At 45.3% G+C, this 13,440-nt stretch overlaps 1 protein-coding gene across 1 annotated transcript in view; it reads left to right on the top strand.

The window, feature by feature from the left end:
- The window catches only part of LOC143277905 (synaptic vesicle glycoprotein 2B-like), a 40,347-nt gene extending 35,780 nt beyond the window's left edge, over window positions 1-4,567 (top strand). Inside the window, exon 12 of the mRNA XM_076582873.1 lies at window positions 2,691-4,567. Within this exon, the coding sequence (XP_076438988.1) occupies window positions 2,691-2,874 (184 nt within the window). The 3' untranslated portion in view covers window positions 2,875-4,567. The remainder of the gene's footprint in view (window positions 1-2,690) is intronic.
- The last annotated feature ends 8,873 nt before the right edge of the window (window positions 4,568-13,440 follow it).

Raw genomic sequence — 13,440 nt, 5'->3', positions numbered from 1 at the left:
GTGTTGTGTTGTTATTGTTCTGTTGTTATTGTTGTGTTGTTATTGCTGTGTTGTGATGTTATTGTTGTGATGTTATTGCTGTGTTGTGATGTTATTGTTGTGATGTTATTGCTGTGTTGTGTTGTTATTGCTGTGTTGTGTTGTTATTGTTCTGTTGTTATTGTTGTGTTGTTGTGTTGTTATTGCTGTGTTGTGATGTTATTGTTGTTATTGTTGTGTTGTTATTGCTGTGTTGTGTTGTTATTGTTGTTATTGTTGTGTTGTTATTGCTGTGTTGTGATGTTATTGTTGTGATGTTATTGCTGTGTTGTGATGTTATTGTTGTGTTGTTATTGCTGTGTTGTGATGTTATTGTTGTGATGTTATTGCTGTGTTGTGATTTTATTGTTGTTATTGCTGTATTGTGATGTTATTGTTGTGATGTTATTGTTGTGATGTTATTGTTGGTATTGCTGTGTTGTGATGTTATTGTTGGTATTGCTGTGTTGTGTTGTTATTGTTGTGTTGTGTTGTTATTGTTCTGTTGTTATTGCTGTGTTGTGATGTTATTGTTGTTATTGTTTTGTTGTTATTGCTGTGTTGTGTTGTTATTGTTGTGTTGTTATTGCTGTGTTGTGATGTTATTGTTGTTATTGTTGTGATGTTATTGCTGTGTTGTGATGTTATTGTTGTGTTGTTATTGCTGTGTTGTGATGTTATTGTTGTGATGTTATTGCTGTGTTGTGATGTTATTGTTGTGATGTTATTGCTGTGTTGTGATGTTATTGCTGTATTGTGATGTTATTGTTGTGATGTTATTGCTGTGTTGTGATGTTATTGTTGTGATGTTATTGCTGTGTTGTGATGTTATTGTTGTGATGTTATTGCTGTGTTGTGATGTTATTGTTGTTATTGTTGTGATGTTATTGCTGTGTTGTGATGTTATTGTTGTGATGTTATTGCTGTGTTGTGATGTTATTGTTGTTATTGTTGTGATGTTATTGCTGTGTTGTGTTGTTATTGCTGTGTTGTGATGTTATTGCTGTGTTGTGTTGTTATTGCTGTGTTGTTATTGCTGTGTTGTGTTGTTATTGCTGTGTTGTGTTGTTATTGCTGTGTTGTGTTGTTATTGTTGTGTTGTGATGTTATTGTTGTTATTGTTGTGTTGTTATTGCTGTGTTGTGTCGTTATTGTTGTGTTGTTATTGCTGTGTTATTGTTGTGTTGTGTTGTTACTGCTGTGTTGTGTTGTTATTGCTGTGTTGTGTTGTTACTGCTGTGTTGTGTTGTTATTGCTGTGTTGTATTGTTATTGCTGTGTTGTGTTTTTGGTATCGTTGTATTGTTGTTAAGTGTGTGTGTTCTTTGGACTAATTGGTGGACAACTGTGTCACTGATTTGAAACAAAAAAAACACTGTGACATTTCAGATGAGAGGATAAACAGAGGTCCCTTGCACAGCATGCACTTGTCACATGTTAAAGAACTCACAGCAACCAAAGGATTGTCCCTGTCAAAATTCTGAAGAAACATCCACTTTGATCCACATGTGTGTGTGTGCGTGTGTGTGTGTGTGTGTGTGTGTGTATGCGATTGAAAATCTCTCTCAGCACAATGTCTTCTGTATATATCCTGATGGTTTCACACCATCTCTCTCAGCACAATGTCTTCTGTATATATCCTGATGGTTTCACACCATCTCTCTCAGCACAATGTCTTCTGTATATATCCTGATGGTTTCACACCATCTCTCTCAGCACAATGTCTTCTGTATATATCCTGATGGTTTCACACCATTTCTCTCAGCACAATGTCTTCTGTATATATCCTGATGGTTTCACACCATCTCTCTCAGCGCAGTGTCTTCTGTATATATCCTGATGGTTTCACACCATCTTGTTCAGCACAGTGTCTTCTGTATATATCCTGATGGTTTCACACCATCTCTCTCAGCACAATGTCTTCTGTATATATCCTGACAGTTTCGCACCATATTGTTCAGCACAATGTCTTCTGTATTTATCCTGACAGTTCATCATTTCATCATTTAAAATGATCTTGTGGTCATTTAAAACAATCTTTTTTAGAGTGTCTTTTTGTGCTGCATCCAATGTGCCAAGGAGAAACGTGTTGTTTTGTGTTGTGTCCATTTGTTGTTTTGTGCTGCGTACATTGTGCTCATGAGAAATGTGTTGTTTTGTGCTGTGCATTTGAGAAATGTGTCGTTTTGTGTTGTGTCCATTGTGCTGATGAGAAACGTGTTGTTTTGTGCTGTCCATTTGTTGTTTAGTGCTGTGTCCATTGTGCTCATGAGAAACGTGTTGTTTTGTGCTGTCCATTGTGCTGATGAGAAACATGTTGTTTAGTGCTGTGTCCGTTGTGCTCATGAGAAACGTTTTGTTTTGTGCTGTGTCCGTTGTGCTAATGAGAAACGTGTTGTTTTGTGCTGTGCATTTGAGAAACGTGTTGTTTTGTGCTGTCCATTGTGCTCTTGAAAAATGTGTTGTTTTGTGCTGTGCGGTTGAGAAATGTGTCGTTTTGTGCTGTGTCCATTGTGCTGATGAGAAATGTGTCGTTTTGTGCTGTGTCCATTGTGCTGATGAGAAATGTGTCGTTTTGTGCTGTGCCCATTGTGCTGATGAGAAACGTGTCATTTTGTGCTGTGTCCATGGTGCTGATGAGAAACGTGTGGTTTTGTGTGGTGTGTTGTTCAGGTCCACAGCGTTTGGCATCCAGACAGGGACGGCACGCATTGCGGCCATCGCTGGCAACTTGACCTTTGGCCTCTTGGTGGACGTGCACTGCTCCATTCCCATGATCCTGGTGGCCGCCCTCATGTCCTTCGGGGGTCTGGTGTCCCTCCGACTGCCCAACACTGTGGGCACCGACATTCACTGAGCACCACCTGTGCTTGCTCTGTGGGTGGCGGGGGGGAGGGGGAGGGTTTGTTTTATCTCTGTGTTTGTTTTCTCTATGTGTGTGTGTGTGTGAGACATTCAGATGAGACGATAAACAGAGGTCCCAAGTGCAGCATGCACATTAACGAACCTGCAGTAACAAGAGGGTTGTCCCTGCAGAAAAATCCACCCTAATGTATATATGTATGTGTGCTTGTTTCTGAAGCCTGATTGAATGAAACAGGAAACAAATGATGAGCAGCCTGTTATGTTCATGACTGTGTAAAGTGTTTTAGAGACTGGTCCATGACCGAAGATAGGCGCTATATACGTATGAATAGTGTATATGTTTTTCTCTCTGTCAGATTGCACTTTGATTACAGATGTGTATTCTTCGAGTGTGTGGTGGGGGGAGGGGGGAGTTCTGTCAGTTGAACGTTGAATGCAGATGTGCATTTATGTTATGTTAAAAATAAAATGCTTTCATTCCAGAAACAAGACAAATTACAGCACTGTGTGTACAAAGCCTTGAAGAAAAAGAAAACGTGAGCAATGCAAGTTTCAGCTCTTTGATGTGATAAAAACGCTGTAAGTGAACTGAGATATACACTGTTTTCTGTGTGATTTTTTTTCTCTCAGGGTCGGCTGCTGACTGAATGTAAATGTGGGTTTGTTTCCTGTGTGTGTGTGTGTTTTTGTTAATCTGTGTTTGCTAAACTGACACGTGCTGCATCTTTTGTCTCTTTGTTCAGATTGTTGACATCTTCCTTTGTCAGTGTCACTGCTGAACAGGGTTGTGATGTGTGTGTGTGTGAGAGAGAGAGTGTGCACAGTTTTTGTTGTTGTTTTTTCCTTTTTCCTGTTGTTTTTTTGCTTTTGTTTGTGTTTATGTTTTTACAGGAGATGAGAAATGGTACATGCTTAGATATAGGAGACTAGAAACATTCTTGGAAGATGTGTGTGTGTGTGTGTGTGTGTGTGTGTGTGTACATTTGTTCTATGGACTTTTGTGAAAATAGACAATAAACATATGAGAAGGTAAGCAAGATGCACGCTAAAAAAAAAAAAAAGATTAGAATAAATGCTTGTCTTCTCCAAGTACTTCCATGAAAAGAAAAGGTCACATGACAATGTTTTCTCCTTGTGTTAATGGTCAGTCATATTTAGAACTGATTCAGTGATCTCACAGATTTTTTTCATCTTGACCCAGTTTGTTTGAAAAGTGCAATACTTAAGTAATAGTCTAATACTCCATTCCTTGGGCTGACTCGTGACTACAGGGGCAACAGACTTCAATACAAACTCCATTCCTCAGAAGATATATAAAGGATGCAACAGTAATATTTGTGACTACAGCGGCAACAGACTTCAATACAAACTCCATTCCTTAGAAGATATATAAAGGATGCAACAGTAATATTTGTGACTACAGCGGCAACAGACTTCAATACAAACTCCATTCCTTAGAAGATATATAAAGGATGCAACAGTTGTATTTGTGACTACAGGGGCAACAGACTTCAATACAAACTCCATTCCTTAGAAGATATATAAAGGATGCAACAGTAATATTTGTGACTACAGGGGCAACAGACTTCAATACAAACTCCATCCTTAGAAGATATATAAAGGATGCAACAGTTGTATTTGTGACTGTTAGTACAGGGGCAACAGACTTCAATACAAACTCCATCCTTGTGGTGGTGTGTCCATCGAGATCGATGATGACCATCGTTGTCATCCAGATGGGGGATGGGGGGAGGGTGGTGGTGGGGTGGGGGGAAGGATGCTCATGAGTCTATCTGTGAGTGCGCAGATGGCTGAATAGTCCAATCTGCGCACGAAATGTTCGCTGACAGTTGGGGCAGACAAAGACAGGCATATCATTGTCAGGGAGCTTGTTTGCCCGTGACTTTCTGGCCTGCCTCTTCTGAACAGCTGCAGCAGTCCTGTTGGCCTCGCACAACTTGGCGCCTTTGTGCACAGCAGCGCGCCATTTGTTACGGTCCACTGCAGATTCCTCCCAGGAGTCAGGGTTGATATCAAACGCTTTCAGAGAGACTTTCAGAGTATCTCTGAAGCGCTTCTTCTGACCTCCGTGTGATCTCTTCCCTTGTTGCAGCTCGCCATAGAAGAGCCTTTTGGGCAGCCGATGGTCTGGCATGCGCGCCACGTGTCCAGCCCAGCGAAGCTGGGACTGCATCAGGATGGTGAAGATGCTGGGAAGGGTGGCTTTTGCGAGCACCTCTGTGTCTGGGGTCCTGTCTTGCCACTTGATGTTCAGTAGCTTCCTGAGGCATGTTGTGTGGAAGTGGTTCAGCTTCTTGGCATGCCGTTGGTACACTGTCCAAGTTTCGCAGCCGTACAGTAGTGTGGGGAGAACTACTGCTCTGTAGACCTTTAGCTTGGTCTCAAGACTAATGCCTCTTCTGTTCCAGACATTTGCACTGAGTCTACCAAAAGTTGCACTTGCTCTTGCAATCCTGACATTCACTTCATCGTCGATGGTCGCATTTCGTGACAGTGTGCTGCCAAGGTATGTGAACCGCTCCACCGCACTGAGTCTCTGACCGTTGACTGTGATGTTGGGCTCAACGTAGGGTTTCCCTGGGGCTGGCTGATGGAGAACTTCAGTTTTCCTCGTGCTGATGGTAAGGCCGAAGTTCCTGCTGGCAGTGGCAAACTTGTCGACGCTGAGTTGCATGTCAGCTTCAGATCCAGCGTTGAGGGCACAGTCATCAGCAAACAAAAAGTCTCTGATGATGTCTGTCATGACCTTCGTTTTTGCTTGAAGCCTTCTGAGGTTAAACAGCTTGCCATCTGTTCGGTACTTTAGGCCGATTCCAACATCGCCATCTCTGAAGGCATCAGTAAGCATTGCAGAGAACATGAGGCTGAACAGCGTTGGAGCCAGGACGCAGCCTTGCTTGACACCATTTGTGACAGCAAAAGGAGCAGATGTTTCGCCATTGTCCTGGACTCGAGCCTGCATGCCTTCATGGAATTGGCTGACCAAGGAAATAAATTTCCGAGGGCATCCGTACTTGGCCATGATCTTCCACAGTCCCTCTCTACTCACGGTGTCAAAGGCCTTAGTGAGGTCGACATAGGTGGAGAACAAATCAGCATTTTGCTCCTGACATTTCTCTTGCAGCTGCCTTGCAGCAAACACCATGTCCGTGGTTCCGCGCTCTTTCCGGAATCCACATTGGCTCTCAGGCAAATGACCTTGGTCAAGGTGTGCTGTGAGGCGGTTTAGTAGGATCCTGGCAAGTATCTTGCCTGCGATGGAGAGCAAGGAAATGCCCCGATGGTTATCACAGGCTTGCCGGTTCCCCTTTCGCTTGTACAAGTGAATGATAGATGCATCTTTGAAATCCTGGGGGATCGTCTCTTCTTTCCACATGAGTGAGTACAGCTGATGAAGCTTCTCAGTCAGCACAGTGCCTCCATCCTTGTAGACCTCTGCTGGTATGGAGTCTGAGCCAGGTGCTTTGCCACTGGATAGCAGACGGATTGCTTTCTGGGTCTCAAGAAGTGTTGGCGGATCGTCCAGTGCTTCGTTGGTGGGGACTTGTGGGAGACGGTCTATGGCTTCATCATTTATGGAGGAAGGGCGATTTAAGACACTGTTGAAGTGCTCAGCCCATCGTTCGAGAATGTTCTCCTTCTCGGTGATCAAGGTATTCCCATCTGCACTGAGGAGGGGGGATGATCCTGAGGATGTGGGGCCGTAGACTTCTTTTAAGGCATCATAGAACCTCTTCATATCGTGCCTGTCAGCATATCCCTGGATCTCATCAGCTTTGTCACTCAGCCACTTATCCTGCATCTGACGTAACTTTTGCTGAACAGTCCTGCGGATGGCATTGTACGCATCCTTTTTTGATGTGGACTTTGGGTTGCTCAGGTGGGCTTGATGCAGACGGCGTTTCTCATCCAGAAGCTGCTTGATTTCATCACAGTTTTCATCAAACCAGTCTTTGTGCTTTCTGATCATGGGTCCCAGGGTCTCTGAAGCTGTACTATAGATCAGCTCACGCAGGGTCCTCCAGTCAGACTCCACATTCTGGTTGTTCAGAGAGGCGGATTCCAGACGATCTTCCAGCAGCTCCACAAAGGACTGTTTGATGGTGATGTTTTTCAGCTTAGCGATGTTGAGCCGTTTTGGAGCCTTCTGGCCTTGGGGGCGTCTCTTGGGCTGGATTCGAATATTCAGCTTCGAGACTACAAGGCGATGGTCTGTCCAACACTCGGCGCCGCACATGGTCTTTGTTACACGTACATCTTGCCTATCCCTTTTCCTGATGATGACGTAATCGATGAGATGCCAATGCTTTGAGCGAGGGTGCATCCATGACGTCCTGTTACGGGTAGGGAGGCAGAAAACTGTGTTGGTTATCAGCAGTTCGTGCTCTGCACATGTCTGAAGCAAAAGCAATCCATTTGGGTTGCAGTGGCCCACACCGTGCTTTCCAATCACTCCATCCCAGGAGATGTAGTCAGAGCCAACTCTAGCATTGAAGTCCCCAAGAATGATGAGCTTGTCTGCTTTAGGGATGGCAGCAATGACAGAGTGAAGGTCCTCGTAGAACTTCGCCTTCACTTCATCCGGGTTGGTCATGGTTGGGGCGTAGGCACTGACAATGGTGAGGTGCTTCTGGCCAGATGCCAGTGGGAGTTTCATGGTCATAAGCCTATCGTTGACTCCCTTTGGGATTCCAGCTAGCTTGCTGACAAGTGCTGTTTTTACTGCAAAACCAACACCAGCCTCACGTCGCTCTTCGCTTCCTCGTCCACTCCAGAAGAAGGTGTAACCAGATCCCCGTTCACAGAGCTCGCCTTCGCCTGCAAGCCGAGTCTCACTCAAGGCTGCGATGTCGATATTGTATCTGGCGAGTTCGGATGCAACTAGTGCGGTTCTCCTTTGGGGTCTGTCCGCGTTATCTCTGTCCAGGAGAGTCCTTATGTTCCAAGCACCAATGGTGAGAGGAACGATCCTTGCTTTTTTCTTTTCTTTCTCTTTGTTTCGACCGCTGATGTAGGGTCCCCGCCAGCCGCGGTATGCTGGCCAGGGTGATATGGAGCAGGCAATTTTTAGGGCACCTTTTCTAGCCCCTTCCTCATGCCAGGGAGGTGAGCAGTGCATTCCTAAAGAGGGCTGCTCAGACGCTCAGACGGCTGCCGAGCTCCATCGCTGCTCCTGTCGACGAAGAACGACCCTATGGCCTGAGCCGCCTGCGTGCAGGTCTGCGGCTGCGACTGCCAGTGTACCCACACCTGTCGTTTCGTCGCTCGCCTGTCGCCACAGGACTTGGGGGTGATGAAATGATGAAGGATGAAAGGTCATTTTGGATGACTGATGACTTGCGCGATGAGTTTGTTTAAAGTGAAGAGGAGTTGCGCAACGTCGACCTCACTCTCTCGTCCGGGTCCACCAATTTCCAGTGGCAAGACTAAGTCGAGACGACTGGAGGATGAGCACGGATGCAGTGGATGACCAAGATATCCTTTCGGTGTCTCATCTTGCTCTCTGCACTCCACAGTGCGTTGCTGTAACCGCCTTCCTCTCCGTTGAACCGATAGGTTTCTTCCGCAGATTCTGCCGGATCCAGACTTCGCATGCATGGGTAGACACACCCCGGGGGCCAACTGCGTGTGGCATGCACACAGCACGGTGGAGCTAGATGGCCGTCGGTGGCTCTCCTGAGCCGACGCCCTTTTATGGATCTCCATAAGGGTGTCTAGCCACCCGCCTCACCAGTCCCAGAAGGGAGTGGTGGGAGTGCCGGTTTAGTCGTCGGCAACCCGACCCTGAACAGGTTGTACTGGATTACAGGTTACCAGTAGCAGATCTAATAACCTGACCTGACACAGGTCCTTAGAAGATATATAAAGGATGCAACAGTAATATTTGTGACTACAGGGGCAACAGACTTCAATACAAACTCCATTCCTTAGAAGATATATAAAGAATGCAACAGTAATATTTTCAGGAGGGGACAAGCACAAGTCACACTGCTGTGAGAGGTGTCAGAACGACCACACTGCGACAGGCTGTTGTCAGTTATGTCTGTGAGACTGGATCTCATGTTTCTGAATCCTGATGATGGTGAAGGCTGTCAGAAAGCTTTTTAGTTCAACATGACCACCTGTGTTCCAGTTGACCGTCATTCTGCAGAATACTGCTGTTCCTTCCACTGTGTCGGGACTTTTTTTTTCTTTTTTCTTTGCTTTTTAATGAAGTTTTTATGTGTTTTTTTAAGCAGCACTATTTAATGAGGAAATAGCATTGTTTTTAACATATTTCAGTCCATTTATATCATGGCATACATATTTAATTGATTGGGCTGCAGTGGTATGATATGCATTGAATTGGTATCTTCTTATTTTCCCTCCTTGTTGTTCTGTGTGCTTTGTAAGTGATCACTGAATTGTAGAGATTAAGGTGTGTGTGTGTGTGTGTGTGTGTGTGTGTGTGTTCTCCAGTACATGGGTCTTAAACTATCATCCAATGGAACATACATGAATACATATGAAATGTACATGTCTTCATAACAGTGCTGTACATTGTTTTCAACTTCATTTAGAGAGTGTAACACTACTGCTCAGATGCTGTTACAGTCAGTAGTAAATAAACTTAATGGTTGCGGGACAGTGTGTGGTTCCTGCTCTTTGTTTGGGGGACAGTGTGTGGTTCCTGCTCTTTGTTTGGGGGACAGTGTGTGGTTCCTGCTCTTTGTTTGGGGGACAGTGTGTGGTTCCTGCTCTTTGTTTGGGGGACAGTGTGTTCTTTGTTTGGGGGACAGTGTGTTCTTTGTTTGGGGGACAGTGTGTGGTTCCTGCTCTTTGTTTGCGGGACAGTGTATGTTCTTTGTATGGGGGACAGAGTGTGGTTCCTGCTCTTTGTTTGGGGGACAGTGTGTTCTTTGTTTGGGGGACAGTGTGTGGTTCCTGCTCTTTGTTTGGGGGACTGTGTTCTTTGTTTGGGGGACAGTGTGTGGTTCCTGCTCTTTGTTTGGGGGACAGTGTGTTCTTTGTTTGGGGGACAGTGTGTGGTTCCTGCTCTTTGTTTGTGGGACAGTGTATGTTCTTTGTATGGGGGACAGAGTGTGGTTCCTGCTCTGTTTGGGGGACAGTGTGTTCTTTGTTTGGGGGACAGACTGTGGTTCCTACTCTTTGTTTGGGGGACAGTGTGTTCTTTGTTTGGGGGACAGACTGTGGTTCCTGCTCTTTGTTTGGGGGACAGTGTGTTCTTTGTATGGGACAGTGTGTTCTCTTTGTTGAGAAACAGTGTGTTCTTTGTTTGGGGGACAGCGTGTTCTCTTTGGGGACAGTGTGTGTTCTTTGTTTGGGGGACAGTGTGTTCTTTGTTTGGGGGACAGTGTGTTCTCTTTGTTTGGAAACAGTGTGTTCTTTGGGGGACAGTGTGTGTTCTTTGTTTTGGGACAGTGTGTGTTCTCTTTATTTGGGGGACAGTGTGGTTTGTGCTCTTTGTTTGACGGACAGTGTGTGGTTCCTGCTCTTTGTTTGGGGGACAGTGTGTTCTCTTTGTTTGGAAACAGTGTGTTCTTTGGGGGACAGTGTGTGTTCTTTGTTTTGGGACAGTGTGTGTTCTCTTTATTTGGGGGACAGTGTGGTTTGTGCTCTTTGTTTGACGGACAGTGTGTGGTTCCTGCTCTTTGTTTGGGGGACAGTGTGGTTTGTGCTCTTTGTTTGACGGACAGTGTGTGGTTCCTGCTCTTTGTTTGGGGGACAGTGTGTTCTCTTTGGGGAGAGTGTGGTTTGTGCAGTGCATGATCTCCTCTAGTGTGTGGCCTCCTGGTGACGTTCTTTGAGTCCTCCAGGTTTCTTGCACAGGATCTGCAGGAGAATGAGCCTGGGTCTTCTGGCATCAAGGAATTCTGGGCTAGCTGCTGGAGTTCGCTTCACCTGTTATACCTGCTGCCCTGTCTGGGACAGGCTGTCAACAAGCTCTGTCCACACCTCACCTATCACCACACCTGTTGTCAACATGAACAAGCTCTCTCCACACTTATCTCCACACCTGTTGTCAACATGAACAAGCTCTCTCCACACTTATCTCCACACCTGTTGTCAACAAGCTCTCTCCACACCTATCTCCACACCTGTTGTCAACAAGCTCTCTCCACACCTATCTCCACACCTGTTGTCAACAAGCTCTCTCCACACCTATCTCCACACCTGTTGTCAACAAGCTCTCTCCACACCCATCTCCACACCTGTTGTCAACAAGCTCTCTCCACACCTATCACCACACCTGTTGTCAACAAGCTCTCTCCACACCTGTTGTCAACAAGCTCTCTCCACACCTATCTCCACACCTGTTGTCAACAAGCTCTCTCCACACCTGTTGTCAACAAGCTCTCTCTCCACACCTATCTCCACACCTGTTGTCAACAAGCTCTCTCCACACCTGTTGTCAACAAGCTCTCTCCACACCTGTTGTCAACAAGCTCTCTCCACACCTATCTCCACACCTGTTGTCAACAAGCTCTCTCCACACCTGTTGTCAACAAGCTCTCTCCACACCTATCTCCACACCTGTTGTCAACAAGCTCTCTCCACACCTATCTCCACACCTGTTGTCAACAAGCTCTCTCCACACCTATCTCCACACCTGTTGTCAACAAGCTCTCTCCACACCTATCTCCACACCTGTTGTCAACATGAACAAGCTCTGTCTACACCCATCTCCACACCTGTTGTCAACAAGCTCTCTCCACACCTATCACCACACCTGTTGTCAACATGAACAAGCTCTGTCTACACCCATCTCCACACCTGTTGTCAACAAGCTCTCTCCACACCTATCACCACACCTGTTGTCAACAAGCTCTCTCCACACCTGTTGTCAACATGAACAAGCTCTGTCTACACCCATCTCCACACCTGTTGTCAACATGAACAAGCTCTGTCTACACCCATCTCCACACCTGTTGTCAACAAGCTCTCTCCACACCCATCTCCACACCTGTTGTCAACATGAACAAGCTCTGTCTACACCCATCTCCACACCTGTTGTCAACATCAACAAGCTCTGTCTACACCCATCTCCACACCTGTTGTCAACAAGCTCTCTCCACACCTATCTCCACACCTGTTGTCAACATGAACAAGCTCTGTCTACACCCATCTCCACACCTGTTGTCAACAAGCTCTCTCCACACCTATCTCCACACCTGTTGTCAACAAGCTCTCTCCACACCTATCTCCACACCTGTTGTCAACAAGCTCTCTCCACACCTATCACCACACCTGTTGTCAACAAGCTCTCTCCACACCTATCACCACACCTGTTGTCAACATCAAGTTCTGTCTACACCTTTCTCCACACCTGTTGTCGTTGTTTCCATTTTGTTCATTGTTTTCCAATGTCCAGATATGCCAACCCCTGTCAAGTGTTTATAGGAACAATAAGGAAATTTGGAACATTTTGAATTTGGTGGGAACATTTTGTTTATAGGAACAATAAGGAAATTTGGAACATTTTGAATTTGGTGGGAACATTTTGCATTTTGAATTTGGTGGGAACATTTTGAATTGGTGGGAACAGTTTGAATTTGGTGGGAACAGTTTGATTTTGGTGGGAATTTGGTGGGAAACAGTTTGAATTGATGGGAACAGTTTGATTTGGTGGAAACAGTTTGATTTTGGTGGGAACAGTTTGAATTGGTGGGAACAGTTTATTTTGGTGGGAACACTCAGACTCGGAGCCACATCAGCAAATGGGCACAGACACTGTTTGACAGAAACACAATTTGATTTTGCTATGTTCTCTTGTTTGGGCAATCCTATTAAGCTGATTGGTCCACTCAATGCGCGTAACATCGGAACAAACTGTGATCAAGAATAACAAAATACAGCAAAATCGTAACCTTTGGCATCTCTGAATGTCAGCTGTTGTTTCCATGTTGCATTTAGGACTGCTGACTGTGCCCCTGTCACACTCCACCACACAGGCCGGGGAGTGGAGCATTCTTGCTGCCAAAGCTGGATGCCTTCAGAAAGATGACCAGCAGGCCAGATTCCTTTCTCGCATCACAAGCGTAATACTATTAGCACATATGCACATGCATGCACACACACACACAACATCCTTTCTTTTTTCTTTTTTTTATTACAATTTTTTTCCCATGTTAAGAATGATGATGGATCAGATCTGTACAGATTCAGAAGAATTGTACAAGCACTTTTCTGCGCAGAAACACACACATGCGCACACTCTCACTCACACACACACACACACACACTATGCACACACTTCATAGTGATTTTGGTTAGTGAAAATTCCCTAACTTCTTCCCAAAACAATCGCACTACTCACACTCACATGCATGAACACAGACACACACACACACATTTGGGCAGTGTGAAACTTCCACACTTTTCCAACACACACACACACACAGCTTTTTCAACAGCTGCAGCTGTAAATCAAAGGACAACACTTTGGAACTGGAAACAAGGAAATGCACAAACACCTCTATGCACCCACACCATGAGGACAAACGACACACTTACTCAGTGTTTTGTTTCATGTGCC

Source organism: Babylonia areolata, chromosome 35 (assembly GCF_041734735.1).
Source record: "Babylonia areolata isolate BAREFJ2019XMU chromosome 35, ASM4173473v1, whole genome shotgun sequence".
Taxonomy (NCBI): domain Eukaryota; kingdom Metazoa; phylum Mollusca; class Gastropoda; order Neogastropoda; family Buccinidae; genus Babylonia; species Babylonia areolata.
The sequence above is the reverse complement of the archived record's forward strand: the minus strand, read 5'-3'. Positions and strand labels throughout refer to the sequence as shown.